General features: G+C 39.2%; 3 protein-coding genes and 2 pseudogenes across 3 annotated transcripts; 1 reads left to right on the top strand and 4 right to left on the bottom strand.

Moving 5' to 3' along the window:
• Positions 1-487: 487 nt before the first annotated feature.
• LOC103452110 (geraniol 8-hydroxylase-like) lies at positions 488-2,433 on the bottom strand. Its single transcript, XM_008391597.4, has 2 exons — positions 1,424-2,433; positions 488-1,277 (listed from the first exon to the last, which is right to left on the bottom strand). Exons 1-2 carry the CDS (start codon positions 2,312-2,314, stop codon positions 660-662), a joined length of 1,509 nt encoding a protein of 502 aa, XP_008389819.2. The 5' UTR covers positions 2,315-2,433; the 3' UTR covers positions 488-659.
• Positions 2,434-9,534: 7,101 nt separating this feature from the next.
• On the bottom strand, positions 9,535-9,969 carry LOC139190771 (uncharacterized). Its single transcript, XM_070811243.1, has one exon. It carries the CDS (start codon positions 9,967-9,969, stop codon positions 9,535-9,537), a length of 435 nt encoding a protein of 144 aa, XP_070667344.1.
• Positions 9,970-17,082: 7,113 nt separating this feature from the next.
• Positions 17,083-19,557, bottom strand: LOC103452107 (geraniol 8-hydroxylase-like). Its single transcript, XM_017336916.3, has 2 exons — positions 17,935-19,557; positions 17,083-17,790 (listed from the first exon to the last, which is right to left on the bottom strand). Exons 1-2 carry the CDS (start codon positions 18,301-18,303, stop codon positions 17,626-17,628), a joined length of 534 nt encoding a protein of 177 aa, XP_017192405.1. The 5' UTR covers positions 18,304-19,557; the 3' UTR covers positions 17,083-17,625.
• Positions 18,702-19,464, bottom strand: LOC139190513 (inactive cytochrome P450 76AD1-like; annotated as a pseudogene).
• Positions 19,558-20,524: 967 nt separating the features above from the next.
• Positions 20,525-22,321, top strand: LOC103452410 (AAA-ATPase At3g50940-like; annotated as a pseudogene).
• Positions 22,322-26,989: the final 4,668 nt, after the last annotated feature.

The following is a 26,989-nucleotide window of genomic DNA, read 5'->3' as shown; positions in this document are numbered from 1 at the left end:
AAGTTTAGTATTCCTTATATTCAGGTATGATATACATGCACTCCCATTGTCTCTGCTGTTTCATTAGTACGGAACGTTAAAGTGACAGTATACCAATTGTTGGAAAAATTACTTAGTGGTGAGATAAGGATTAGGTTCCTTTCCTAATATGATTAGATTGCTTTCCTAATCGTCTAAGGTTTGCCACTACTTTCCTATTTGTTGTAGATGTGTCATCACAAGTGTTATCCATTACCCTCCAGCAAACCCTTCGTTGACATGTCAGCCAGTTGGTCAGTGCTAGAGACATGGTGGAGGACCAAATCCTTCCTCTGAACACGCTCCCGTACTAAATAGACATCAACCTCTACATGTTTGGTAAGATCATGAAATAGTAGATTGTGCGCGACAACAAAATACTATCATTGGTATTACTTTGTTCGATATTTAAAGATATTTCAAGTTCAAATTTCTCCTTCTATTTATAATAGTAAAGCGTACCTAAAAGAAGAAGAAAAGAAAGCTTCCATTGGCAAAATGAGGCCTTGTTCTCCCTTTGCTACAATATTTGGTATATTTGGGTTAATTTACATAAGCCTTGCTGTATCTTTTAATCCAAACAACAAAAACACCCACATAAATATAAAATTACAAATTAAAAGTTCATACTATTAACCATATCAAATTAGGACTTTTTTCGGCACAGCTCTTAGAGGATGAGCCATCTGTAAGGTGAGGCCAAACTTCTCCTCCATGTTCATGTTCTCTGGTATAACTCCATCTTCAAGCTTCCAATCAAATGAGTTAATAAGTGAACCCAACATCAAGTGTAGCATCCGCATCGCCAATGGCAGGCCTGGACATATTCTCCTCCCTCCACCAAACGGAATAAGCTCAAAATTCTTGCCTAAAACATCGATTTGATCATCTAATCCGAAAAACCTCTCCGGTACAAATGAGGTTGGGTTGTCCCAAATGCAGGGGTCTCTGCCTATAGCCCATGCATTGACCAGCACTTGTGCACCCTTTGGGACAATGTACCCGCAAATTTCCACATCTTGTTTGGCTTTTCGAGGGAGTAGTAATGGAACAGCCGGGTGCAACCGGAAGGTCTCTTTGATTATTGCTTGTAAGTAAGGGAGTCGAGCAATGTCCGATTCCTCAACTGGTTTTCCTTTGCCAATGACTTGCTCTAGTTCCTCTTGCGCTTTGAACAGTTTTTCCGGGTTGCGTAGTAGTTCAGCCATTGCCCATTCCAATGTGGCTGAAGTTGTATCCGTGCCCGCAACAAATAGAGCCTATATACACACATATTGCAGCAATACAATAATTAAGTAATGCAATCGCATATTTCAATGAACAAAATGATAATTGAAAAACCGAAATGATTATCAAAGGCACCCTAAAATATTGAATATGAGTTGTTAGAAATTAGAAAACTGACCAAAAGCAGATGTTCAATCAAGAGCTTGTCCACATCCTCATTGCTCACTTCACTGATGTCCAAGAGAGAATCCAACATATCATTACTTGTGACATAATAGTTCGATTTTCTCAATTCTAACCTTTGCGTAATCATTCGATCAAAAAGCGAATCAATCTTAACGAAATGTTTGATCATGCGCCGTCGAATGCCTTGGGGGTCAAGTTTCCTAAGCAGAGGAAAATAGTCCCCCAAGTTTGGCTTCCCTGCCTCTTCCATCAAACCCCACACAATCTCCTTGAACTCTCTGCCCATCTCACTGCTCGGGTCAGCTAAATCGACCGAGAAAACAGTACGCGACAGCAGATTGAGCGTTGTCTTAAAAGCAGCCCTCCCAATTTCTACCGCCTTACCTTTCACAACGCTTTCATTGACATCGGCGATGAGCTCCTGCACTTTCAGGTGACGGTTGGCTTGGTTGGCGTCTAGGACTTTTGTTGCAAACAATTGGTTGTTGCATATTTTACGGAGGTTTCTCCATTTCTCTGACACCGGTATCCAGGGCAAGCTGTCCTGGCGGAGATCGCAAGCTTGGATTGCGTCTGGGACGGTTCGGTTGCACAAGAACTGGTCGTGGGTTCGGAGGACCTCCTTTGCCACGGTTGATGAAGAAACTACGACCGTGGTTACTTGTCCAAGTTGCAATGAAATAATGGGGCCGTATCGTTGTGAAAGGTTAGTGAGAGAGAGATGGGGTTTGTTGCCGAGCTCCAAGAGATTGCCAATGATGGGAAATGGCTTTGGTCCAGGTGGAAGCAGAAGCCTTTTGGGATCGGATCTGAAAGCTTGAACTGAGAAATACAAGAGAGAGAGAAGACATGGGATTATCAAGCAATAACTCAAGAAATCCATCTGTGAGTTGACACACACAACTTGAATCTACAACCTTCTCTCTTTGTAGTTGAAATTTTGAGAGGGAGCCAGCTAGTAGAGAGAAACGTGTTGCTGTAATCAATGCTCATATCAAATGTCAGCAGCCCTTGTGCTTATTTTTTATCTTGGCACGTGGTCCCTTCTGCTTTGTTTATGTACGTGCAGTGCGTTAATTGGGGTAGGGTTGGGGGTTGTCAAATCTTCTGTACGGAAAAAGACTCTGGCTTCTGCGATCACTCTAAGTGTGGTTTGGAAGTGAGATGCTTAAAAAAAAAATATCCATGAAAAAAGCTGTGAGGGTTTTAGGTGTTTGGTAAAATGAAAAAAAAAAGGCTTATTTTGGAAGCTGCTGTGAGAATAAGCTGAAATCAAAGGAAAAAGTTGAAGCTGCTATTTGCAGCTTTGGAAAACTGACTTTTTTTCAAAGCACACGGAGCTAGAGTGCTCTTTTAATGAAAAGACTCACTATCAGACTGCTTTTTTTTTTTTTTTCCAAAAGCACTTTTACAAAAAAGTTTACTAAACACTTTGCTGATTTTTTTCACAGCCTTCTCACAGCACAGCCGCTTATTCTTACAACAACTTTTTTTTCAAAGCACAGCAATACCAAACCAGCCTTAACAACGAGACTCTTGGCCATCAACCTGCACACCTTAACCGTATTAACTCCTCTGTTGTCTCTTAAGTTTGAAAAAAGAACCAAGGAAAAAGCCATGCGACTGCTGCGAGTTGGGGTGTAGATAATTGGGCCCTTGTAAGGGAAATCGCGCTTCGTCCCCACGGCCCGAAAGCGTCTGGTGAAAGTAAATTGGAGCAGCAACTTGGCTGCCGGCGTATTCCATCCCAGATTCAAGACAAACCAAAGGACACAAAAAATCTACGTAAGTAGAAAAATTGGACAAAATCAATTATTTACTGGTTTACAACAAATCAATCAAACTCAAAAACAAAATAAACAAAAAAAATGCAAAAAGCATGAACCTTGATTCAAAAGAATAAATCATTTCTAGTCATGTATGCAAGTTTCACACAAAGCTTGAGTACTGCGCAAATAATAGTTTTCTAGTTTATTTTAATTTTTAATTTTGTGCATTGCGTTTGAGTTGAAAAAAATAGGTCTACCCAACCCAAACCGGAGTAAACTCCAACGTCCGATCTGAATACTTCAAGACTCCGGTCGTCGATGGTCACATTGGTCAGAGATAAATCTCAGATGTCGTCGGGTTGACTTACATCAACAGCCAATAAGGTCTTCTCTTGTAAATCCCAGAAGAAATCATAAGACATATACTAATTCTGCGGCTTCGTCGGCGTCAGCGAGAAGGGGAGTTGGCTAGACAAATGCTAGAGATGATTGATTTATTGATTTTTTTTTTCGAATTTGGGAGATAACAAAGTAGTTAAATGAGAGATTTTTCAATATGACCGGTGTACCATCCCGTGTCATTAAACAAATTGTGGGATATGTGTGCTAAAAAGTTAATAACTTAAAAAAAAAATATTCTCACCACTTTTATTAAAACAAGTGGTGTAGCACTTGTATTCTCGTCACAATAAAACATTTCTCTAAGTTAACATAGTTAACGTGCATAAATAAGTGGGCAAATGTCGCATTTCTAGAGAAGCTACAGAGAGCCACAGCTCCATTTCGGTGGATAAGATTTTAAATCTTATAAGAGTAATGTTAGGTAGACTAAATTTAGAAACTAAATTATGTGTCACCAATAAGAAATAAGTACGTTAATTAACACTTGAGTAATAATACAATCATTAACTCTCTTGTCATTTAGATTACAAAATTTAATCTCCCTAACATTATTACCCGAAAAGTTGACCAAAGAAAAATAGGATACCTTTCAAAAAGCTTTAGTTTTACTTATGTTTTGCTTTCTGGAATTCGATTTAATCTCACTTTACTAACTGAAACTCAAAAGTCATCACTTTGCTCCCTGGAACTCGATTTCGATCTCACTTTGCCCCTCTTGAAACTCAAAAGTCGTCACTTTGTTTTTTGGAACTCGATTTCGATTCCATTTTGCCTCTTGAAACTCCAAAATCACCACTTTATTTCCTGAAACTCAATATTCACTCCACTTGGGTTTGTTTCGATATATTTCGTTAAATAACCGTTAAGTTTACTTATATACAATGTTCTAAAAAAGGGCCTAGGCGGTGGTGAGCCGAGGCATTTTCTTGCAAATCGGATGGGCTATAGGCGGCCGCCTAGGCAGGCTAGGCGGTTTTTATTTTATTTTAATGAAATTAAAAAATAAAATAAAAAATCCTATATGAGTCTAAGTGGTTTAAAATTGTGAACTTGTTGTACATGTGTCATCCTACAATACTCCTCACTATGGTTATATGACATATATGCTTAATGTGTTTTTAAATTTTGGACTTGTTGTATACTCTTTTTGCATTTTATCATTTTTTTATTATCTTATCCGTGGATTTTATACAAGTATAATTTTTTGTAAGTGTCAATACGCACTTAGTTACAAGATATACAATAAATTTACCTAAATCCGCCTAGCCGGCTGACTAACTATTAACTAGAAATACAGAGTTTGACATTGATGAAGAATCTTAGAGAATGAAGGAAGGTTAAAGAGCCAAGGAAAATCTCAGAAAACTTAGAGAGGAAAAGTACTTCACGACTATTGTATTTTTGTTAATTGAGAGAGTTATTACAAGAGAATCCAATATAAAGGACTACCACTACTTTCTTAATGACTAAGCTACCCCTCAACATATCTCACTAAATCTTATCAAATCTTATCCAATTAACTAAATCTTACAACTATATCCAACTGACCTTACAACCAAATCCAACTGATTTGCTGACATGGCAAATATATGTAATATTGCCATGTAACCATACTCATCATCCCCCCTCAATCTCAGGTAGGGTTACCAATCCTGAGATTGCAGCAATGTTTGAAGAATGTAGGCCCATGGAGACCTTTGGTAAGAACATCAGCCGTTTGTTCTTTAGTGGGAACATATTGAACTTGCAAGTCTTTCTTCTGAACTTTCTCTCTTACAAAGTGAAAATCGGTATCCAAATGTTTAATCCGTGTATGGAACACAGGATTAGAACATAAGGCTAACATAGAGAGATTATCACAATGTAACAATGGTGGCATTGATAGAAACTGATGAAGATCTTTGAGCAGCAACCTAATCCATACTACATCAGCTGCACAATGGGCCAATGCCTTATATTCTGCCTCTGTGGAGCTCCTAGAAATTGAGGACTGTTTCTTTAATTGCCACGAGATTGGATTGTGTCCCATATACTCCACAAAACCAGTAATAGACCTTATAGTATTAGGATCAACTGCCCAATCCAAATCAGAAAATGCCGTAATAGAGTTGTCCAGAGATGCAGAATAAGTAATACCACAAGTTACAGTACCTTGAACATAGCAAATAATTCTTTTCACAAGACCATAATGGACATCAGTAGGTTGATTCATATACTGGCAAGCCATGTTTACAGCATAAGACATATCTGGTCGAGTAAAGGTAAGATACTGTAAAGCACCAATAAGACTTCGATACATAGTGAGATCACTTAAAAGATTACCTTCAGATGCTAAGAGCTGAGTGTGTGGCTTACATGGTGTAGATGCAGGCTTGCAATTGTCCATACCAGCTTTATGAATCAAATCTTTGGCATACTTAGATTGATTCAAGAAAATATCACCATTATCGCTATACTGAATCTGCAACCCGAGAAAATAAGACAATTTGCCCATGTCTTTGAGATCAAAGACATCTCCCAATTCTTGAATAACAGCCTGAATTTTGGTGGCATTAGATCCTGTCAAGATAATGTCATCAACATATAATAATAAGGCGACAACATCAGTGCCATCATGTTTGAAAAACAGACTGTTATCAGATTGAGACACTGTAAATCCTATAGCTGGAAGATATCCTATAAACTTAGCATTCCAGGCCCTAGGTGCCTGTTTCAAACCATACAGAGACTTAACCAGTTTGCACACAAAATCAGGATGTGTAGAATCCACAAAACCTTGAGGTTGCTTCATGTAAACCTCTTCTTCTAAATCGCCATGTAAGAATGCATTTTTAATGTCAAGTTGCCTTAATTCCCATTTGTTTTGAGCAGCAATGGAAATTATCAATCGAACTGTAGTGTGCCTAACAACAGGACTAAAGGTTTCAAAATAATCCAAACCCAACTCTTGAGTATAACCTTAAGCCACTAACCTTGCCTTATATCTGGATATTGAACCATCATGATTCTTTTTAAGTTTATAGACCCACTTACTACCAATGATTGATCTATGTGTTGGTGGAGGAACCAAAACCCAAGTCCCTTGACTCTTTAATGCATCAAATTCTTCTTGCATGGCAATTTGCCAATTAACATTAGTTGCAGCACTCCTAAAAGATTTAGGCTCAGAGATATCACGAACACTAGCCACAAATGAAAAACCACTAGAACAAGAATCCTGGAAATCAAGCTGCAATGATTGCAATTCTGGTAATGATGCTATGTAATTAGCATATGTCTTCCTTGAAATTGCACCAGTTTGTAACCTTGTTTGCATTCTTGGAGGAGAGGAAACAATGTGATGTGTAGTACCAGAATTAGAAGATGAAGGAAATGGAAGAATTACCTCCAGTTGTGCAGGATCAAGGACATGTAACATCAAAGTTGTTGAGGAAGATGAGGGAGTTGTTTCAGATTCAGGTACAATAGAAGAATGACTAAGTGTGCCAGAAGATTGCAGAGAAGTATTCATCGTAGTAGAACCAGACAAATCGATACTACCTTGACCCTCAACAAATTCCAGAGATGAAACATCATTGGGCATTGAAACTGATTGTGGCAAAAATATAGCAGAATGTATTGGAGAAGATACATATGTGGAATCTTGAGAACTAATCCCCTGAGATGTATTCTGTAATGTATGTTGAGACTTATATGGAAACAAATCTTCATCATGAATCACATGCTGAGAAATGATAAATTTCCGAGACTTTGGATGGAAACAAATTACTCCTTTATAGCCTAATGCATATCCCATAAAGACACATAAAGAAGCCCTTGGTTGCAATTTATTTACAGTGTAAGGTCTAATATATGGATAGACAGCAGTACCAAAGACTTTAAGACCTTGCAATTAAGGAGAAACACCATATAGTCTTTGATATGGGGATTGCATGCCTAAAACCTTGCAAGGCATTCTATTAATAAAAAAAAACAGAATGTGCACAGGCATGATACCAAAGATCCTGAGGTAATTAAGCAGTAGTCATCAAGGTAATAGCAGTTTCCACAATATGTCGATGCTTTCTCTCAGCAAGACCATTTTGTTAAGGAGTGTATGGACACGAAATCATATGTACAATGCCCTTGTGTTTTAGAAAATCATCAAATCTTCTACTTATATACTCACCACTACCATCAGTTTGCAAACACTTAATTCCAATATTAAACTGAGTGAAAACAAAACTGTAGAATTTCTGAAAGACATCAAACACTTTAGATTTATTGATTAACGGAAATATCCATACAAATCTGGTATACTCATCAACAAAACTAACATAGTATTTGTAACCTTCTATAGACGTAGTAGGTGAAGGACCCCAAAGATCAGTATGCACCTTTTGAAATGAAAAGTTACAAGACTCTGTTCTATCATGAAATGGCAACCTAGACATCTTGCCAGAAATACAACAAGAACATAAATGTTGATGAGTATCAGGAGAACTAACTATATTGGATTGTTTCAACATTACAGACAACACTTCATTGCTAGGATGACCACATCGTTGATGCCATACTTCAGACTTTATTTTCTGTCCAAGAAGAGCCACTGACTTTTGAGATGGAGACTTTGATAACAACTTCACTGGAATCCGAAACAACTCACCCTCATTGGTCCTTCCATGATATAGAACAACCTTGGTTACCTTGTCCTGCACAAAGAAATCATTATCATCACATATAAACCAACAAAAATTATCCTTACATAATTGTTTAACTGACAGTAGACTAACTGCAATAGTGGGAACATGTAAAACTGTTCTGAGAATTAAAGACTGAGGTAAAGTATGTAAACGTGCAGAACCAATATTTTTGATTTGCAAACCTTCACCATTTCCAATGGTAATCTTATCAGTGCTTGCATAAGATGTGACTTGTTGCAGGGAGTTCAAATCAGCAGTTATATGGTGCGAAGCACCAGTGTCCTTTATCCAGGAATCTTGAGGTAGAAGATTAGAAGGAGCTTGAGCTTGAATAGCTGTCAAGGAAGGAGCAGGAGCTGTGCCTTGATAGGCAAAGTTATTGCGACGATGACAATCCAAAGCACTATGACCACGCTTGCCACATATTTGACATGCCACAACCTGTCCCATAGAACTAGGACTAGTAGATCGTTTCCAACAATTAGGAGCTGTGTGACCATGTTTAGAACAAATTTGACACTCTGGGACAATATGAAGTTTGGTGTCAGTATTCCCTGACCAAAACTGCCAAGTACCTCCACTTTGTTTAGGACCAGAAAATTGTCCTCTTCCATTTCCAAAATTTGAACCTCTATAACCCTCATTAGGCTTGGAACCAGAGAAAGATCTTGAACCATTATTGGAATTAGGAAATGGCCTAGGAAGATTACCAGTGCCAATAAAACCATAGACATTGGGAAAATCAGGATATATAGGAGGCAAAGATGGAGGCATCATGTATGAAGTAGGAGAATATGGAACTTGAGGAAACAGAGAACCATCAATAGAATAAGGAGCATGTGGAAAAATATGACCTGGTGGCTGAGTATGCATGGCAGTAGAACCCTGAGATATAAATGGCATACTCACAGGTGGAGCATTATTTGGTACTCGAGTAATAGTACCACCAGTGGTGAAAGGAACATTATTAGAGTTACTAGAAGAACCCTGAGAATCACTTGACTGAGAAGAAGATCCTTGCATATACAACCCAGAAAAATTATGAGTCAAAATGTTAACCATAGAATCAGCCTCTCTCTCTGCACACATTAATTGCTCTTTGAATTCTCATAGAGAAATAGAAGTATCTCGAGTAAGAATTACAGTTCGTATAGTAGAATACTCCCTCGGTAAACCAGACAAAGCAGGCACCACAAAATCATTGTCTGAAACAAATTCACCAGCTGCAACCAATTGTTCTTTAATGTGTCTCATTTAGACAAATACTGATCAATTGAATCACCGCCCTTTTGAATTGTTTGAAATTCTGTCTTTAAGGTATTCACCCTAGCCTTTGAGATTGAAGCATATCTATCCTGAAGATTAGACCATGCCTCATGTGCAGTCTTGCATCCCAAAACATGTTCAATAGACTCATCAGATAAAGTAGCAATCAGTAAACTCAAAAGTGCTAAATCAATGGATTCCCATTCAAGAAAAGCTTCTGTGAGAACACTAGTAACCCCAGAAGTCGTATCAATCACAAATTTAGGAGGACACACTGCAGTTCCATCAAAATGATCAAACAACTTATATCCTTTCAACACCGACTTAAACTGAAAAACCCATTTTGAGAAATTCTTATCAGTTAACTTGATTGTCAACATTCCAAGCAAACCCTCAATTTTAACTCCAGAAGATGCCATGATTATCACAAATCAGGAAAACAAACAACTACTTCTTGAAAGAAACAAAATGCCAATTCAACAATTATCAGTTAAATTGCCTACTAAACAACAAACCTTGCAAGAAAATTACCCAGATGGCTTCGTGCCTGCTACATAATCTTGAATTGGCTTCGTGCCCCAACTGATATCATAAGCCACAAAACAAAGAATCAAAGCTTCACAAAAAGAACTCTAGAAATCCAAAAAACCCAGATGCGCAAGAAACCAAGAAGCACCAAGAAACCCCCGATCAAGAACCTCGATCAAACTCTCAGAGAAAACCGCCCCAAGAAACTATGAACCACAGGAGGACCGCCAGCTCTGGATACCATATTAACTAGAAATACAGAGTTTGACATTGATGAAGAATCTTAGAGAATGAAGGAATGTTAAAGAGCCAAGGAAAATCTCAGAAAACTCAGAGAGGAAAAGTACTTCACGACTATTGTATTTTTGTTAATTGAGAGAGTTATTACAAGAGAATCCAATATAAAGGACTACCACTACTTTCTTAATGACTAAGCAACCCCTCAACATATCTCACTAAATCTTATCAAATCTTATCCAATAAACTAAATCTTACAACTATATCCAACTGACCTTACAACCAAATCCAACTGATTTGCTGACATGGCAAATATATGTAATATTGCCATGTAACCATACTCATCACTAAAGTCTAGCGTTTTTTAGTACCTTGCTTATATAACATAATTAAGTGTCACTTATGACTGATGTAAGGGAGTAGATAATTGGGTGTAGATAATTAAGTGTCAATTATTTACTGGTTTACAACAAATCAATCAAACTCAAAAACAAAAAAAAACAAAAAAACTGCAAAAAGCATGAACCTTGATTTAAAAGAATAAATCATTTCTAGTCATGTATGCAAGTTTCACACAAAGCTTGAGTACTGTGCAAATAATAGTTTTCTAGTTTATTTTAATTTTTAATTTTGTGCATTGCGTTTGAGTTGAAAAAAAATAGGTCTACCCAACCCAAACCGGTGTAAACTCCAACGTCCGATCTGAATACTTCAAGACTCCGGTCGATGGTCACATTGGTCAGAGATAATTCTCAGATGTCGTCGGGTTGACTTACATCAACAGCCAAGAAGGTCTTCTCTTGTAAATCCCAGAAGAAATCATAAGACAAACATATACTGATTCTGCGGCTTCGTCGGCGTCAGGGAGAAAGGGACTTGGCAAGACAAATGCTAGAGATGATTGAGTTTTTGATTTTTTTTTTTTCGAATTTGGGAGATAACAAAGATGTTAATTAAAGATTTTTCAATGTAATCGGTATACGGGGTGGTACATCACGTGTCACTATACAAATGGTGAGATATATGTGCTAAAAAGTTAATAACTTAAAAAAAAAAATTCTCATCACTTCTATTAAAACACGTGGTGTACCACTTGTATTCTCGTCATAATAAAAAATCTCTCGAAGTTAACACAGTTAACGTGCATAAGTAAGTGGGCAAATGTTGTGTTTCTAGAGAAGCTACAAAGAGCCATAGCTCCATTTCAGTGCATAAGATTTGAAATCTTTTAAGAGTAATGCTAGGTAGACTAAATTTAGAAACTAAATGATGTGTCACCAATAAGAAATAAGTACGTTAATCAAGACTTGAGTAATAATACAATCATTAACTATCATGTCATTTAGATTACAAAATTTAGTCTCCCTAACACTATTACCCACAAAGTTGACCAAAGAAAAATAGGATACCTTTCAAAAAGGTTTAGTTTTACTTATGTTATGCTTTCTGGAATTCGATTTAATCTCACTTTATTCACTGAAACTTAAAAGTCGTCACTTTGTTTTCTGGAACTCAATTTCGATTTCACTTTGCCTCTTGAAACTCCAAAATCGCCACTTTATTTCCTGAAACTCAATATTCACTCCACTTGGGTTTGTTTCAATATATTCTGTTAAATAATCGTTAAGTTTACTTATATAACATAATTAAGTGTCACTTATGGCTGATGTAGCACAAGTATAAAACTCACAAATCCAATCAAATAGTGTCACCTCAAAAGAAAATTGAATTTTCAAACATTGTATAATATATTTTAAAAAATAGCAAAAAATATTCCTAGGTTTCATCTCTCCGACTCTGACCCCTCTTTTTCCCATTGCTCTGTGTGAAGTTTCAGATTTTCATTAAACTTTAGGTAAACTTTACAAGGCTTTATACACCAGGAGGTCTATAGAATATAGGGGTCCTGTAGTAGCTATACAATACAATTAAATACAAATTACAATTAAATTATAACAACTCATCTTAACTGCCCTTGTCTACACTCCCCCGCAAACTTGACGCCGGAGAGGAGACAAGTTTGGAACATAAGGACTGAAAACGCGTATTCGGGAAACCGTTCGTAAAAAATTAGCCAGTTGCGAAACAAAAGGAAGAAAGTGAACATGATGAGTTCCTGAAGCAACACGTTCCGGACGAAATGATAATCCAAAGTAATGTGTTTTGTGTGAGCATGAAAGACCGGATTAGCAACCATATATATGACACTCAAATTGTCACAATGCACCAGTATTGGCTCAAAGATTGGTACACGAAGCTCACGCAAAAGACCCATTATCCAAATAGAATCAGCACATGCAAAGGCAAGAGCCCGATACTCCATTTCGGCACTAGATCAAGAGACCGTCCATTGTTTCTTAGCACATCAAAAAATTAGATTGTCACCAAGAAAAATACAAAAGCCAGTGGTGGAACGATATGTGTCAAGGCATCGTGCCCGGTCTGCATCAGAATAAGCAATGAGATGAAACGGTTGTGAAGACAAAGTTAAGCGAAATCCTATACTCAAGCTGCCCTGAAGATAATGCAATATTTGCTTAATCGTCTCCATGTGGGCATTAGTAGGATGACCCATAAACTGAGAAACATTTTGTACAGCAAAGGAAATATCCGGCTGAGTTAACATAAGATACTACAAAGAACCCACAAGCTACCGATAAAGAGATGGATCTGAGAATGGAGCACCGGTGTGTGCAAAAAGTTGAGTCTTGGCTGCTATAGGTGTGGAACAAGGTTTACACTCTAATAAGTCACCACGTTGTAATAACTCCAAAGTATATTTGTTATGAGACAAGTGAATGCCATTGGATAAATAAGATACCTCTATGCCAAGGAAATAGTGCAGCTTGTCGAGATCCTTTAGTTCAAACTCAGTGCTCAAAGTTTAGATAAAGGATTGAATCAAGGGAGAGGAATTAACTGTTAAAATGATGTCATCCACATATAAAAGAAAAACAAGGATAGTGGAGCCATGATGATATGTAAACATCGAACTATCGGCCTGACTTTGAACAAAGCCTACATGAATGAGAAAGGTGTTTAGGCGTTGAAACCAAGCTCGCAAAGCTTGTTTAAGACCGTAGATGGCTTTTCGAAGCTTACAAACATAATTGGGACGATTGGGATCAACAAATCCAGGTGGTTGGGTCATATAAACCTCTTCTATAAGTGAACCATGGAGAAATGCGTTCTTCACGTCAAGTTGATGTATCGGCCAACCAAAGGACACAACAAGGTTGAGCACGGTTTGAATCGTGGTAGGCTTCACAACAGAACTAAAGGTTCATAAGTAATCAACCCCAGGCTATTGATGGAAACCTTTGACGACAAGACGCACCTTGTAACGCTCTATTGATCTATCAGAATGATGTTTTTTTTTAACACCCATTTACATCCGAAAGTGTTAGCATAATGAACATAAGGAATTACAGTTCATCTACCTTGTTTGAGCAACGCATTGAACTCATCCAACATAACCTGGTGCCATTTAGGAGACTATGAGGCCTGTGTAAAACAAGTGGGCTCCTTATCGGATTCAACAAAGGCAGCCATTGTAGAAGGAATAGGATGACGACTTGCAAAGTATGCTTTGGTTTTGGGTTTGAAAATTCCAGACTTGGACTGTGTGTGAGGTCCTGAGGAAGGAGCATGAGCCACATCACTAGCTGGCAACTCAGACTTCTTACACATGGGATAAATCCATGTGTATCGTGTGTAATCATCTGCAAACAAGACATAGTAACAAAAACTCAACACCGACACAATAGGAGACATCCAAACATCAGAATGTATTAATTCAAAAAGAGATATAGCATAGTGTTCTGACGATGTAAATGCTAGGTGATGGGATTTAGCCAACGCACAGTGATTACAAAAATCTTTAGTGGAGGCAGTAAAAGACGAGCCTAATACATCACTAGATGCTAACACACTAAGAACTTGATGGGAGGGATGCCCAAGACGACGATGCCAGAGTGAGGGTGACGTAAAATGGAAACAAAAACATGTTTGGCAGTATAACCATTTTTAGAAGCAAGACCAAGCTTAATGGGATAAAGACCATCTTCACATGGGCCCTGAAAAAGAACAACACCCGTATTTAAGTCACGTATGACAAAACCCAATGGAAAGAACGTTAGACTAACAAGATTATCATGTGTAAACTTAGTAACTGACAATAAATTTTTCTCAATTGCTAGAACATGCGAAACTTGGGATAACCAAAAAATGAATGACCTGGACTTAAAGGAAATTTTACCAGTGTGCGCAATAGGGAGGGTCTCACCATTACCCATAACAACCTTGTCATTAGAACCATACCCCATAGCCGAAGTAATGGAGCTAGAGTCACTTGTCATATGGTGAGTAGCACCAATGTTTGGATACCATGTAGGATCAGAGGGGGAAGTAATGTGCATGCCAGCGAAAGCTCGAGAGATATCATCATCAGAACAAGTTGCTTGAGGACACAACACAACTATATGACTAAATTGATTGCATGCCCAACATTGAGGGCCACGAGTAGCAAGACCTGGTCCAAGGATGCCAGGTTGTTGTTGTGCAGCACGCTAACCATATCGGCCAACACCACCATGCATAGTAGAACGGCCACCACCATACGTACGAAGATGCCGATTGCCACTTAAAGTGCCATGATGGCGGGAGGGTGAACCAGCATGTCCCTGAGAGAAATTACCATCAGAATTACGTGCGGAGTAGAAAGCATAGGAAGCCAAAACAACTTGAGTCATAACATGTTTGGATTCATAAACTAAAAGATGAGCACGTAAATCGTTGAATGACGGTAGTGGAGGAAAGTTGGTCAGCACCAAGACAAGAATCTCATATTCAGGCCCCAAGCCATTAAGTACATAAGTCACCAAATCATCATTCTGAACAGGTTGGTCAATAGAAGCCAATTGATTTGCCAAATGTTGGCAAGACCAAGATATTTTGAAATCGTTTTAGTACCTTTCTGAAGAGACAACAACTGAAACCGAGTATGGGTAGAGTTGGTGAGGGATTGTTGAGAATTTTTTTGACGAAGATGCTCCCAAATCTCACGAGAAGTAAACAACCCGACAGTCAAAGAGAAAACAGGCTCTGTAAGCGTAGCACACAACGTGCTGACAAGTTTTGATCAGTCTAGTACCACACCAGGTAATCGGGGTTGGGAACACTAGTAGTCACAGAAGGCACCACTGTGGAGGAGTCGGAATCAGCAGAGGTATTTGGTGAAGCTGCATGAGTGGTGGTGGTGATAAAGGGAGGAGGGCAATGGTGGGTTCCATCTACAAAACGCCAAAGGTTTTGGCCAATCAAGAATGGCTTAACTTGACTTTCCCAAGGTAAGTAATTAGGCTCAGAAAGTTTGACAGAAACTAGTGTAGAGATATTAGGGATTGGAGATGTAGGAGAGGAAGTTGCGGAAGCCATGAAAAAAAAAAGGGATAAGAGGCTCAATACCATGTGAAGTTTCATATTTTCATTAAACTTTAGGTAAACTTTACAAGGCTTTATACACCAAGAGGTCTACAGAATATAGGGGTCTTGTAGCAGCTATACAATACAATTCAATACAAATTACAATTAAATGATAACAACTCATCCTAACTGCCCTTGTCTACACTCTCTAATCTTTGTCCATACATTCATCCATTCTCTCTCCATCTCTAGCCACCTTATCATTAATTCCATTGGTTTTGTTTTTGGGAAATGTTCTTATGCAATTAATGGAGGTAGTTGATGAAGAGAAGATGTTTTGTTCTTTTTTACTATTAATTTATTTCAACGAAAATTTGACATATTACTAATTATGAATTTTAAATAGATGAACTTATTCTAAAAACAAGGCAATGTAGAGCGAATTTTGAGTTTTAAGAAATAAAAAGACGAGTTTTGAGTTTCGGAGAGCAAAGTGTGATCAAAATCGAGTTCTAGGGAGTAAATTGGCTTTTGAGTTTCATGGAGCAAAGTGTGATCAAAATCGAGATTGCTGTTTTTGACAGTTAACTCTATCGGTGTTGCTTAATTTCATCAATGGGCTGTGGTCAAGCTGCGGATATGAGAGGAGAAACAAGATCCTGCATTGTTGAGACCAGGGTGCATGGATATGCACATTCACATGCCCTACTGCACACCAAGTGGATTCAAGATCCTTGCTTCTAACTACCTTGGAACAAAAACTCACCATCTCTTCGACGAAATTGAAGAATTCTTAAAGCAGCTGGAGGTGACTCCTGCAGAGATTGCAGTTCATGAAAAGGGAAGATGCCGATAAGGACTTGTTGCATTCCTCAAAGGACAAGAAAACCATGAACTGCAATGCTGAAGCCAAGATTGAAGAAACAAAAGAAGACAACGAATAAGAGAAATAATGCTTGGAATACAAGTCATAATTCTAAATTATTAATGTGCAATACAAACCAATTGGATTTCCTTCTGTCACTAACATAAAACGTGAAACCCAGAAGAAGAAAAAAAATAGTTATCAAACGAGCTCTATGAACTTTTGAGTAACAAGAAAATCAAGAAATTAAACATTTTATTTTTATCTCTAGATAAATCCAATAAGATTCGGTCTTAAGTAAACCTTTTTATCTTTTTGATAACCTCTAACTTTAGTCAAAGAATAACTCGTTGGCGCCAATGTTGAAGGAAATATCAAGTTCAACGACAAAAATTAGCAACAACACCTACAAAAGGGATTAGGATTTTGTTGTTGAAAGAATAACTCGTTGACTTTCTTTCTTTCTAATCTAATTCCCTTTTTGCCACAACAAATTTTGTGTTATTTTACAGAAGCATTGGTGCATCTCTTAATCCAAAAACAACCACATAAATAAAAAAATTACAAATTAAAAGTTAATACAATTACCATATCAAATAAGAGGTTGAGCCATCTGTAAGGTGAGGCCAAACTTCTCCTCCATGTTCATGTTCTCTTGTATAATTCCATCTTCAAGCTTCCAATTAAATGAGTTAATAAGTGAACCCAAAATCAAGTGTAGCATCTGCATCGCCAATGGCAGCCCTGGACATATTCTCCTCCCGCCACCAAACAGAATAAGCTCAAAATTCTTGCCTAAAACATCGATTTGATCATCTAATCTGAAAAACCTCTCCGGTGCAAATGAGGTCGGGTTGTCCCAAATGCAGGGGTATCTGCCTATAGCCCATGCATTGACCAGCACTTGTGCACCCTTTGGGACAATGTACGCGCAAATTTCCACATCTTGTTTGGCCTTTGGAGGGAGTAGTAATGGTGCAGCCGGATGCAACCGGAGGGTCTCTTTGATTATTGCTTGTAATTAAGGGAGTCTAGCAATGTCCGATTCTTCAACTGGTTTTCCTTTGCCAATAACTTGATCTAGTTCCTCTTGCGTTTTTGACAGTTTTTCCGGGTTGCGTAGTAGTTCAGCCATTGCCCATTCCAGCGTGGCCGAAATTGTATCCGTGCCCGCAACAAATAGAGACTATAAAAACATATTGCAGCAATACAATGATTAAATAATGGAATTGTAAATTTTAATGAACCGAATGATAACTGAAAAACCAAAATGTTTATCAAACGCATCCTAAAATACCGAATCTGAGTTGTTAGAAAGTAGAAAACTGACCAGAAGCAGATGTTCAATCAATAGCTTGTCCATATCCTCATTGCTTACTCCACCGATGTTCAAGAGAGAATCCAGCATATCATTATTTGTGACATCATCGTTCGATTTTCTCAATTCTAACCTTTGCGTAATCATTCGATCAAAAAGCGAATCAATCTTTAGAAAATGTTTGATCATGCGCCCTCGAATGCCTTGGGGGTCAAGTTTCCTAAGCAGAGGAAAATAGTCCCCAAAGTTTGGTTTCCCTGCCTCTTCCATCAAACCCCACACAATCTCCTTGAACTCTCTTCCCACCTCACTGCTCGGGTCAGCCAAATCGACGGAGAAAACAGTACGCGACAGCAGATTGAGGGTTGTGACATCCCACATTGTCCAGGGGAGTGATCCTTAAATGTATATTCACATCCCTATCTAGCACGAGGCCTTTTGGGAGCTCATTGGCTTCGAGTTCCGTCGGAACTCCGAAGTTAAGCTAGAAGGTGGCCAGAGCACTCCCATGATGGGTGACCCACTGAGAAGTTGCTCGTAAGTTCCCAGAAACAAAATCGTGAGGGCGTGATCGGGGCCCAAAGCGGACAATATCGTGCTACGATGGTGGAGCGGGCTCAGGAAGTAGTCCGCCCTGAGTCGGAATGTGACAAATGGTATCAGAGCCAATCTCTGGCCGGAAGTGTGCCGACGAGGACGTCGAGCCCCTAAGGGGGGTGGATTGTGACATCCCACATCGCCTAGGGGAGTGATCCTTAAATGTATATTCACATCCTTACCTAGCACGAGACCTTTTGGGAGCTCACTGGTTTCGGGTTCCGTCGGAACTCCAAAGTTAAGCGAGAAGGTGGCCAGAGCACTCCCATGATGGGTGATCCACTGGGAAGTTGCTCGTGAGTTCCCAGAAACAAAACCGTAAGGGCGTGATCGGGACCCAAAACGGACAATATCGTGCTACGGTGATGGAGCGGGCCCGAAAAGTAGTCCGCCCCGGGCCGGGATGTGACAAGGGTCGTCTTAAAAGCAGCCCTCCCAATTTCTACAGCCTTACCTTTCACAACGCTTTCATTGACATCGGCAATGAGCTCCTGCACTTTCAGGTGGCGGTTGGCTTGGTTGGCGTTGAGGACTTTCGTTGCAAACAATTGGTTGTTGCATATTTTACGGAGGTTTCTCCATCTGTCTGATGCGGGTATCCAGGGCAAGCTGTCCTGGCGGAGGTCGCAAGCTTGGATTGCGTTGGGGATGGTTCGGTTGCACAAGAACTGGTCGTGGGTTCAGAGTACCTCTTTTGCCACGGTTGATGAAGAAACTACAACCGTGGTTATTTGTCCGAGTTGCAAAGAAATAATGGGGCCGTTGTGAAAGGTTAGTGAGAGAGAGATGGGGTTTGTTGCCGAGCTCCAAGAGATTGCCAATGATGGGAAATGGCTTTGGTCCCGGTGGAAGAAGCCTTTTGCGATTGGATCTGAGAGCTTGAACTGAGAAATACCAGATAGAAAAAAGACATGGGATTATCAAGCAATAACTCAAGAAATCCATCTGTGATCTCACCAGTTGACACAGAACTTGAATTTACAACCTTCTCTCGCTTTCTGGTTGAAAATTTGAGAGGGAGGCAACCAGTCCAAGCGTGAGAGAGAGAGAGAGAGAGAGAGACACGTTACTCTACTAGTGTCATATAAATTGCTTTTGTATCCGAGAAGATAATGAGAATTTGGAGTTGGGGAAATTTGTCAAATATCAGCTGGCCTGCTTTTGTATCTGAGAAGATAATGAGAATTGTTGGGGAAATTTATCAAATATCAGCTGGCCTTGTACTTGGTAGTTTATGCAAGGGAAATTAAATTTATAAATAAAATTTTGTAACTAAATGACATGAAAGTTGATGGGGAAATTTTCATATGTGGGTGCATGTAAAATGCAAATTGTTCGCTAAGTGGAATTGTTCTTAATGCTACGTAGCATCAAGTGATTTGAAAAATTGTTAGTTGAGATTAAAAGTAAATATCTAACAATTGTGAAAATCAAATCTAACGACAAACACACTCGTAAGACTACTTAGCGTTGGTGTTTCTTTAGGCGATGCGTATGGCCAGCTACAACTTGTGGTTGTTTTTAGTTGTTTTATTGGATTCACACGGAGAAGGCTTTTAAGTCTCTTTAATATATACATCAATTGTAGCTGTAAAGGCTTCATATATATAATTCGACTTAAAAAAAACACCATACATAAATTAACATTAAGTAAGAAGAGCAACCAAAAGAATATGTTAGTACTGACACTTTGAAATGGGATACAATCTCTAAGAGAGTTTGAAGTTGCAACAGTTTTCAAACAACTATCTAACCTCCTCCTCCCATGAAAACGGGGACGCCAATTTTGCAGTAACTGAGATCAATTACGTAATGTCATCTCATAAATTTAAAAACACGTAATGATGCTTGATAAGTCAAAAATGCCACAACGGCATACTAGGGAGAGATTTTACTGTAAAATGATTCCATTATCTCTATCTCTCATCAATTCACGTATAAGTTATTTCAAAATGTCGAACCAAAATTTTAAAATGAAATTATAGATAGAGTAATGTACATACACACTCTAAAAAATAAACATACAATGATGCAATCCACTTGTATTTACAGAGTGTCAGTTCTATACGTCTAAATAATATTATTGTTATAGATAACAGATTATGAGATTGTCCACCAAAGTCGACTCGGCTTTTTTTCTTGGTCTTTTTTTATAGTGAAAATTGCTTGAGAAGCTTGTTTCTCTCATCTGGAAGATTGAATTGGCTTGAACAAATTTTAGTCAAACAGCTTCATGTGGAAGCTGCTTTTTCCACATTTTCCATGAAATCCCTTCACCAATATTTCGAACTCAACTCAACAAACCAGCAAATATAAAAACTCATACATTGAAAGATGTTTTCTCTAGCAAACATGCCTTCAACGACATCAGTCATATCAAGCTACAAAACTTTTGCTGCAGGAGCAATGCTGGCCAGGACAGTGATCAATGAGGTCCAGACCAGAGCCAACCAGTTCATACCCCGAAAACTCCACGACTGAATCATGGCCACACTCAGAGGCCTATTCGGAAACCTCTTCCTAATTCTCAAGCGACTCTCATCATTGATGAGTTCAGCGACATCTCTGTCAATGAAATTTACCAGGCTTCCGAAACCTACTTGAGCACAAGGATCACCCCTTCTGTCGAACAGCTCAAGGTCTCCAAGTCTGCGCAACAGAACAATTTATCCATCACCATCAACAAAGGCGAAAAGCTCATTGATGGATTCGAAGGAATCAAGTTGGTATGGAATTTCTGTTGTACTGAAACGCGAAGATTGGAATTTGACTACGAGCTGAAATCCACCTCACTAGAAGTGTCTGAGAACAAATCAATTCAGGTCAGTTTCCATAAAAGATACAGAGAAAAGGTGCTGAACGCTTACCTGACGTATGTAGTAGAGAGATCAAAAGCCCTACAACATGAAAACAAGGCGGTGAGGCTTCATGCTCTCGGAAACTTTACTGGAATACAATGCAGGTCCATGGGGCTCTGTCGTCCTTCATCATCCGTCTACTTTTGACACATTGGCAATGGATCCCAAGCTTAAGGAAGAGTTGATCGATGACTTGGTGAGGTTCGTGAAGCGAAAGGAGTTTTACGGGAGAGTAGGCAAGGCATGGAAAAGTGGATACTTGTTGTATGGTCCTCCCGGTACAAGAAAGTCCAGCTTGACGTTGATGACTTGAGCTTTTGCAAATGAGTAGCAACTCCGAGCACAGGAAGCCGTTAGTCTCCACTGCAAATCAACCGATACTCGTAATCAAAGATATTGATTGCAGCACTGGAATTAGTGACCGAAAACGTGGAGTCAGCAACAACGACAGCCAGGTAAGATGAAACTTTCATCATGAAAGTGATTTTACCTATACAAGAAATTTTATCTATGATTCTGTTCTAAATAAGTTGTCTGTTTTCGACAGTTAACTCTATCGGGGTTCCTTAATTTCATCGATGGGCTGTTGTCAAGCTGCGGAGATGAGAGGATAATCATGGACAAACTAGATCCTGCATTGTTGAGACCAGGGCGGATGAATATGCACATTAACATGTCGTACTGCACACCAAGTGGATTCAAGATCCTTGCTTCTAACTACCTTGGAACAAGAACTCACTATCCCTCCGACGAAATTGAAGAATTGATAAAGTAGCTGGAGGTGACTGATCCTGTAGAGATTGCAGTTCATGAAAAGTGAAGATGCCGATAATGTGCTTGCAGGACTTGTTGCATTCCTCAAGAACACGAAAATGATGAACCGCAATGCAGAAGCCAAGATTGTAGAAACAAAAGACAATAAACAAGATATTAAGGCTAATATTTTAAAAGATAAAACTTAGAAGATACTTTTCTGATATGGCTAGTTTTCATGAGCTGTAAATTAGTTAGGTGAGCTGTCATTTTTCATAGGTTTATTGGTTGTATATATAACCATCTGTTGTAATCTTATTGATTAAGAAATACAATCATAAGTTTTCTATCATGGTATCTCTCGCCATCTATCTCACGACTCTCTCTCGATCCTTTCCCTAACCTGCTTTCGCACCGCCTCTTTCTTCCCCAAATTGTAACCCTAATCGTCATCAATGGCGGCGTCTGCATCTCCTTCCTCTGATAATGTCTCTCTTTCTCCTCCTTCTCCAGCCGTTTCTTCGTCACCTTTTTCCATTACCATCCAGAATATTGGTTCAATGGTGCTGATTAAGCTCACTACCACCAACTATCTCACCTGGAGTGCGCTATTTGCTCCGATCTTCCAGCGCTATAATCTCACCAGCATTGTCGATGGATCTCAGGTGGCTCCGCCGAAGTATCTCTATGATACCTCTGAAAATCGCACTTCTACCTTGAATCCTGATTTTGTTTCTTGGTATGAAAATGATCAGAATATCCTAATTTGGATAAATTCGACTCTTTCTGATTCATTGATTCCTTATATTGTTGGTGTCAATTCTTCTCGCGAGCTCTGGTCTAAACTTTAATCAAGACTTGCGACGGTGTCGCACTTTCACATTCATGAGCTCCGATCTCGGCTTCGCACCATTACCAAAGGTGAGTCCTCCGCCGCCTTGTTTCTTCAACGGATTGAAGAAATTGCTGACACTTTGGCCAGCGCTGGTGCTCCGGTTGATGATTATGAGTTAATCTCTGTCACACTTCATGGTTTACCTCCTGAATTTGACTCATTTGGTGATGCTGTTCAATTCCGAGTTGTTTCTACAACTCTTGATGAACTACACGGTCTTTTGTTGAGCAAAGAAATTCAAATCGAAAATCGGAAGAAATTTTCCTCTACACCGATCCAAGCCTTCAATACTTCTACTGGTATTTTGCCTACACCTACTGATCCTCCTAATTCTCAGGCTTACATTGCTCAGAGTTCCTCCAATTTTTCTTCCAATCAAGGCCGTGGCTCGCATCTCCGAAATTCACAGAATCGAGGAAATTTCAGGGGTAACAATCAACGTAATCACTACACCAAGCCTAATAATCAGCGATATTCTCAGAATTGTGGCTTCAGATTCAACAACAACTCAAATTCCTTTACTCTGGCAGAAGACTGACTTGTCAAATTTGCAAGCAATTTGACCATGAAGCTATGGAGTGTTCTCAGCGCCTCAACCCTAATTTTGGTGCTCAATCCCAATCTGCTTTCTATGCTACTACCTCTCCATCTTAACACACTTGGTTGCTTGATTCTAGAGCTTCTTCTCACATGACAAACTCCTATGCAAAACTGCAAAATCCTGAATCCTACTCTGGTCCTGAACAGGTCTACATTGGCGATGGCAAAGGTTTGCCTATTCTTCATCTCGGCTCTTCTCGTGTCTCTACTAATACTCACTGCTTTAATCTTAAGAATGTTTTACATGTTCCTGCATTAAAGCAAGATTTGCTTTCTGCCAACAAATTCATTCTTGATAATCAATGCTCAGTTCATCTGTATCCTTTCCACTTTCTTGTGAAGGACCTTCATTCGGAGAATGTGCTTTTTAAGGGACCTGTATGCGATGGATTCTATCCCTTTCCTACTACAATTTATTCTGCTGGTACTCAACATGCTTTTGCAGCAACATTCAAGGCCTCTCAGGATATATGGCATCAAAGATTAGGCCATCCTTCATCTAGAATAATGAATAAGATTGCTTCAACTTCTTGTATTTCTTTCACTGGTAGTTCCCATCAGTCTTTGTGTTCCAGTTGTGCAATGGGAAAATGTTCAAAATTACCATTTCCTTATGTTTCTTATTCATCAAGCAAGCCTTTGGAGCTTTTACATACTGATATATGGGGACCATCACCAGTTAGTTCTGTTCAAGGTTTCCAATACTATATCATTTTTGTTTATGATTTCTCCAAATATTGCTGGTTCTTTCCACTTAAATACAAGTCTGAAGCTTTCATTGTTTTTACTCAATTCAAATCTATGTTGAGAATCTTCTGTGCACTAAGATTGTGACTCTGCGATCTGATTCTGGTGGGGAATTTACTAGTACTCAATTCTCCAGTTTCTTGAAAACACATGGTATCATACATCAACTTACCTGTCCCCACACCCCAGAACAGAATGGTTATGCTGAAAGGAAACACAGGCACATCGTTGAGACCGCAAGAACCCTTCTTGCTGCCTCTAAAGTTCCCCATGAATTTTGGATTGATGCCTTTGCTACAGCTATATATTTGATTAATCGGCTTCCCACTGCCTTAAAGTGTTCTCCCTGGGAATCTCTCTTTCACAAATCTCCAGATTATCATACACTCAAAATATTTGGCTGCAAGTGCTTTCCTTGGTTAAAACCTTATGTTCACTCGAAACTTGATCCAAAAAGTCAGCCTTGTGTATTTTTGGGGTACAGTTTGCAACATAAAGGTTACAAATGTCTCAATGTTGTTACTAGAAGGATTTATATCTCCCGTCATGTGCTTTTTGATGAACTCCACTTTCCTTTTCATCACATTCCCAACTTTCCCTCTCTATCTCCCCTTCTAAGTACCTGTCCCAATCTCATTCCCACATCTTTAACCTTTACCAATCCTATTCCCACATCTCTGTCTCAATCCCTTTCTTCCTCTTCTTCTAATCCTAATCATGCACCTCCTCCTTCCCCACCCTTATCCCCTTCTCTGCCACCTCAAGTTCCTCACCCTTATTCACCTCCGGTTAATAATCACCCTATGCCAACCCGTTCTAAATCTAGGATTCACAAGCCTAAAGCCTACACAGCCACCAAACATCCCCTTCCCTCTTCTCTATCCCTAGACTATATTCCACATTCCTACTTACAAGCCTCCAAACACTCTCATTAGCGACAGGCTATGCAGGAAAAGTACAATGCCTTGCTCAACACTGGGACTTGGTCTCTTGATCCATCCCAGCCTTTTCAAAACTTGGTAGGTTGCAAATGGGTTTTCCACATCAAGAGGAACCCATATGGTACTATTGCACGGTACAAAGCCCAACTTGTTGCAAAAGGGTTTCATCAACAACAAGGTCTAGATTATACAGAGACCTTCATTCCAGTTGCAAAACCTGTCACTATTTGGTTACTTCTTACTATGGCAGCTCAATTCGATTGGTTTCTCAATCAATTGGATGTCAACAATGCTTTTCTGCATGGGAACCTCTCTGAATCTGTGTTTATGGTTCAGCCCTCAGGCTTTGAAGATCTTACAAAGCCAACTCATGTTTGTGGACTGCACAAATCCTTGTATGGGCTCAAACAAGCCCCTCGGGCATGGTATGAGAAACTCTATTCTGCTCTTTCCTCTTTTGGTTTCCATGGTTCACAGAATGATCATTCTCTTTTTGTTAAAAAGGATCCTACCTTGGTATTCATACTTGTATATGTTGATGATATCCTTGTTACCGGTCCTGATGCTCAAACTTGTCAAGCTACAATTTCTCAGCTCAGTGCTTTGTTTCCTATCAAGGATTTGGGCCCTCTTCACTATTTCCTTGGCATTGAAGTAAAACGATCATCCTCTGGTATTTTTATTTCTCAGACAAAATACATTTTGGATCTACTTCAGAAATCCAAAATGGATGATGCCAAACCTTGTGCAACTCCCCTCAACACTTTTTCTATGGATCATGAGTCTCCCTTATTATCTGATCCTACAGAACATCGATCTCTTGTTGGTGGGTTGCAATACCTCACTAGGTCTCAGCCTGACCTTTTATTTGCCGTCAACTTGGTGTGTCAGTTCATGCATCAACCAAGGGAATCATATCTTCAAACTGTCAAAAGAATTCTTCGGTACCTAAAGGGTACTCTTGAGCTTGGTCTGTGGTTTTCTAAAACTGCCACACCTCTTCGCATCAATGCCTTTTCTGATGCTGATTGGGCCTGCTGTCACCTGGATCGACGATCAATTGGTGGTTTCTGTATTTTTCTAGGTAACTCTTTACTTAGCTGGAGTGTTAAGAAACAGCCTACTGTGGCCCGCTCTTCAACTGAAGCTGAGTATCGTTCTCTAACTAATTCTACTGCTGAACTCACTTGGATCTGCAAGCTTTTGATTGACGTTAGTCTGAAACTTCCCTCTCCTCCTACGCTCTGGTGTGACAATATTTTTGCTATGCATCTTGCTAAGAATCTTGTCTTTCATGCTCGGACCAAGCATGTTGAACTTGATTACCACTATATCCGAGAGAAAGGTTTATCTAAAGAGCTTTCAGTCCATTTCATCTGCACACAGGATCTACTTGTTGATATTTGCACAAAGCCTCTGTCCAAGGCTCGGTTTCATCTTCTCCGACATAAACTTGCTCTTCGACACCCTCAGTTTAGTTTGATGGGGGATATTAAGGCTAATATTGTAAAAGATAAAACTTAGAAGATACTTTTCTGATATGGTTAGTTTTCATGATCTGTAAATTAGTTAGGTGAGCTGTCATTTTTCATAGGTTTATTGGTTGTATATATAACCATCTGTTGTAATCTTATTGATTAAGAAATACAATCATAAGTTTTCTATCACAAGAGAGA

Source organism: Malus domestica, chromosome 13 (assembly GCF_042453785.1).
Source record: "Malus domestica chromosome 13, GDT2T_hap1".
Lineage (NCBI taxonomy): Eukaryota > Viridiplantae > Streptophyta > Magnoliopsida > Rosales > Rosaceae > Malus > Malus domestica.
This window is presented reverse-complemented; position numbering and strand designations above follow the sequence as displayed.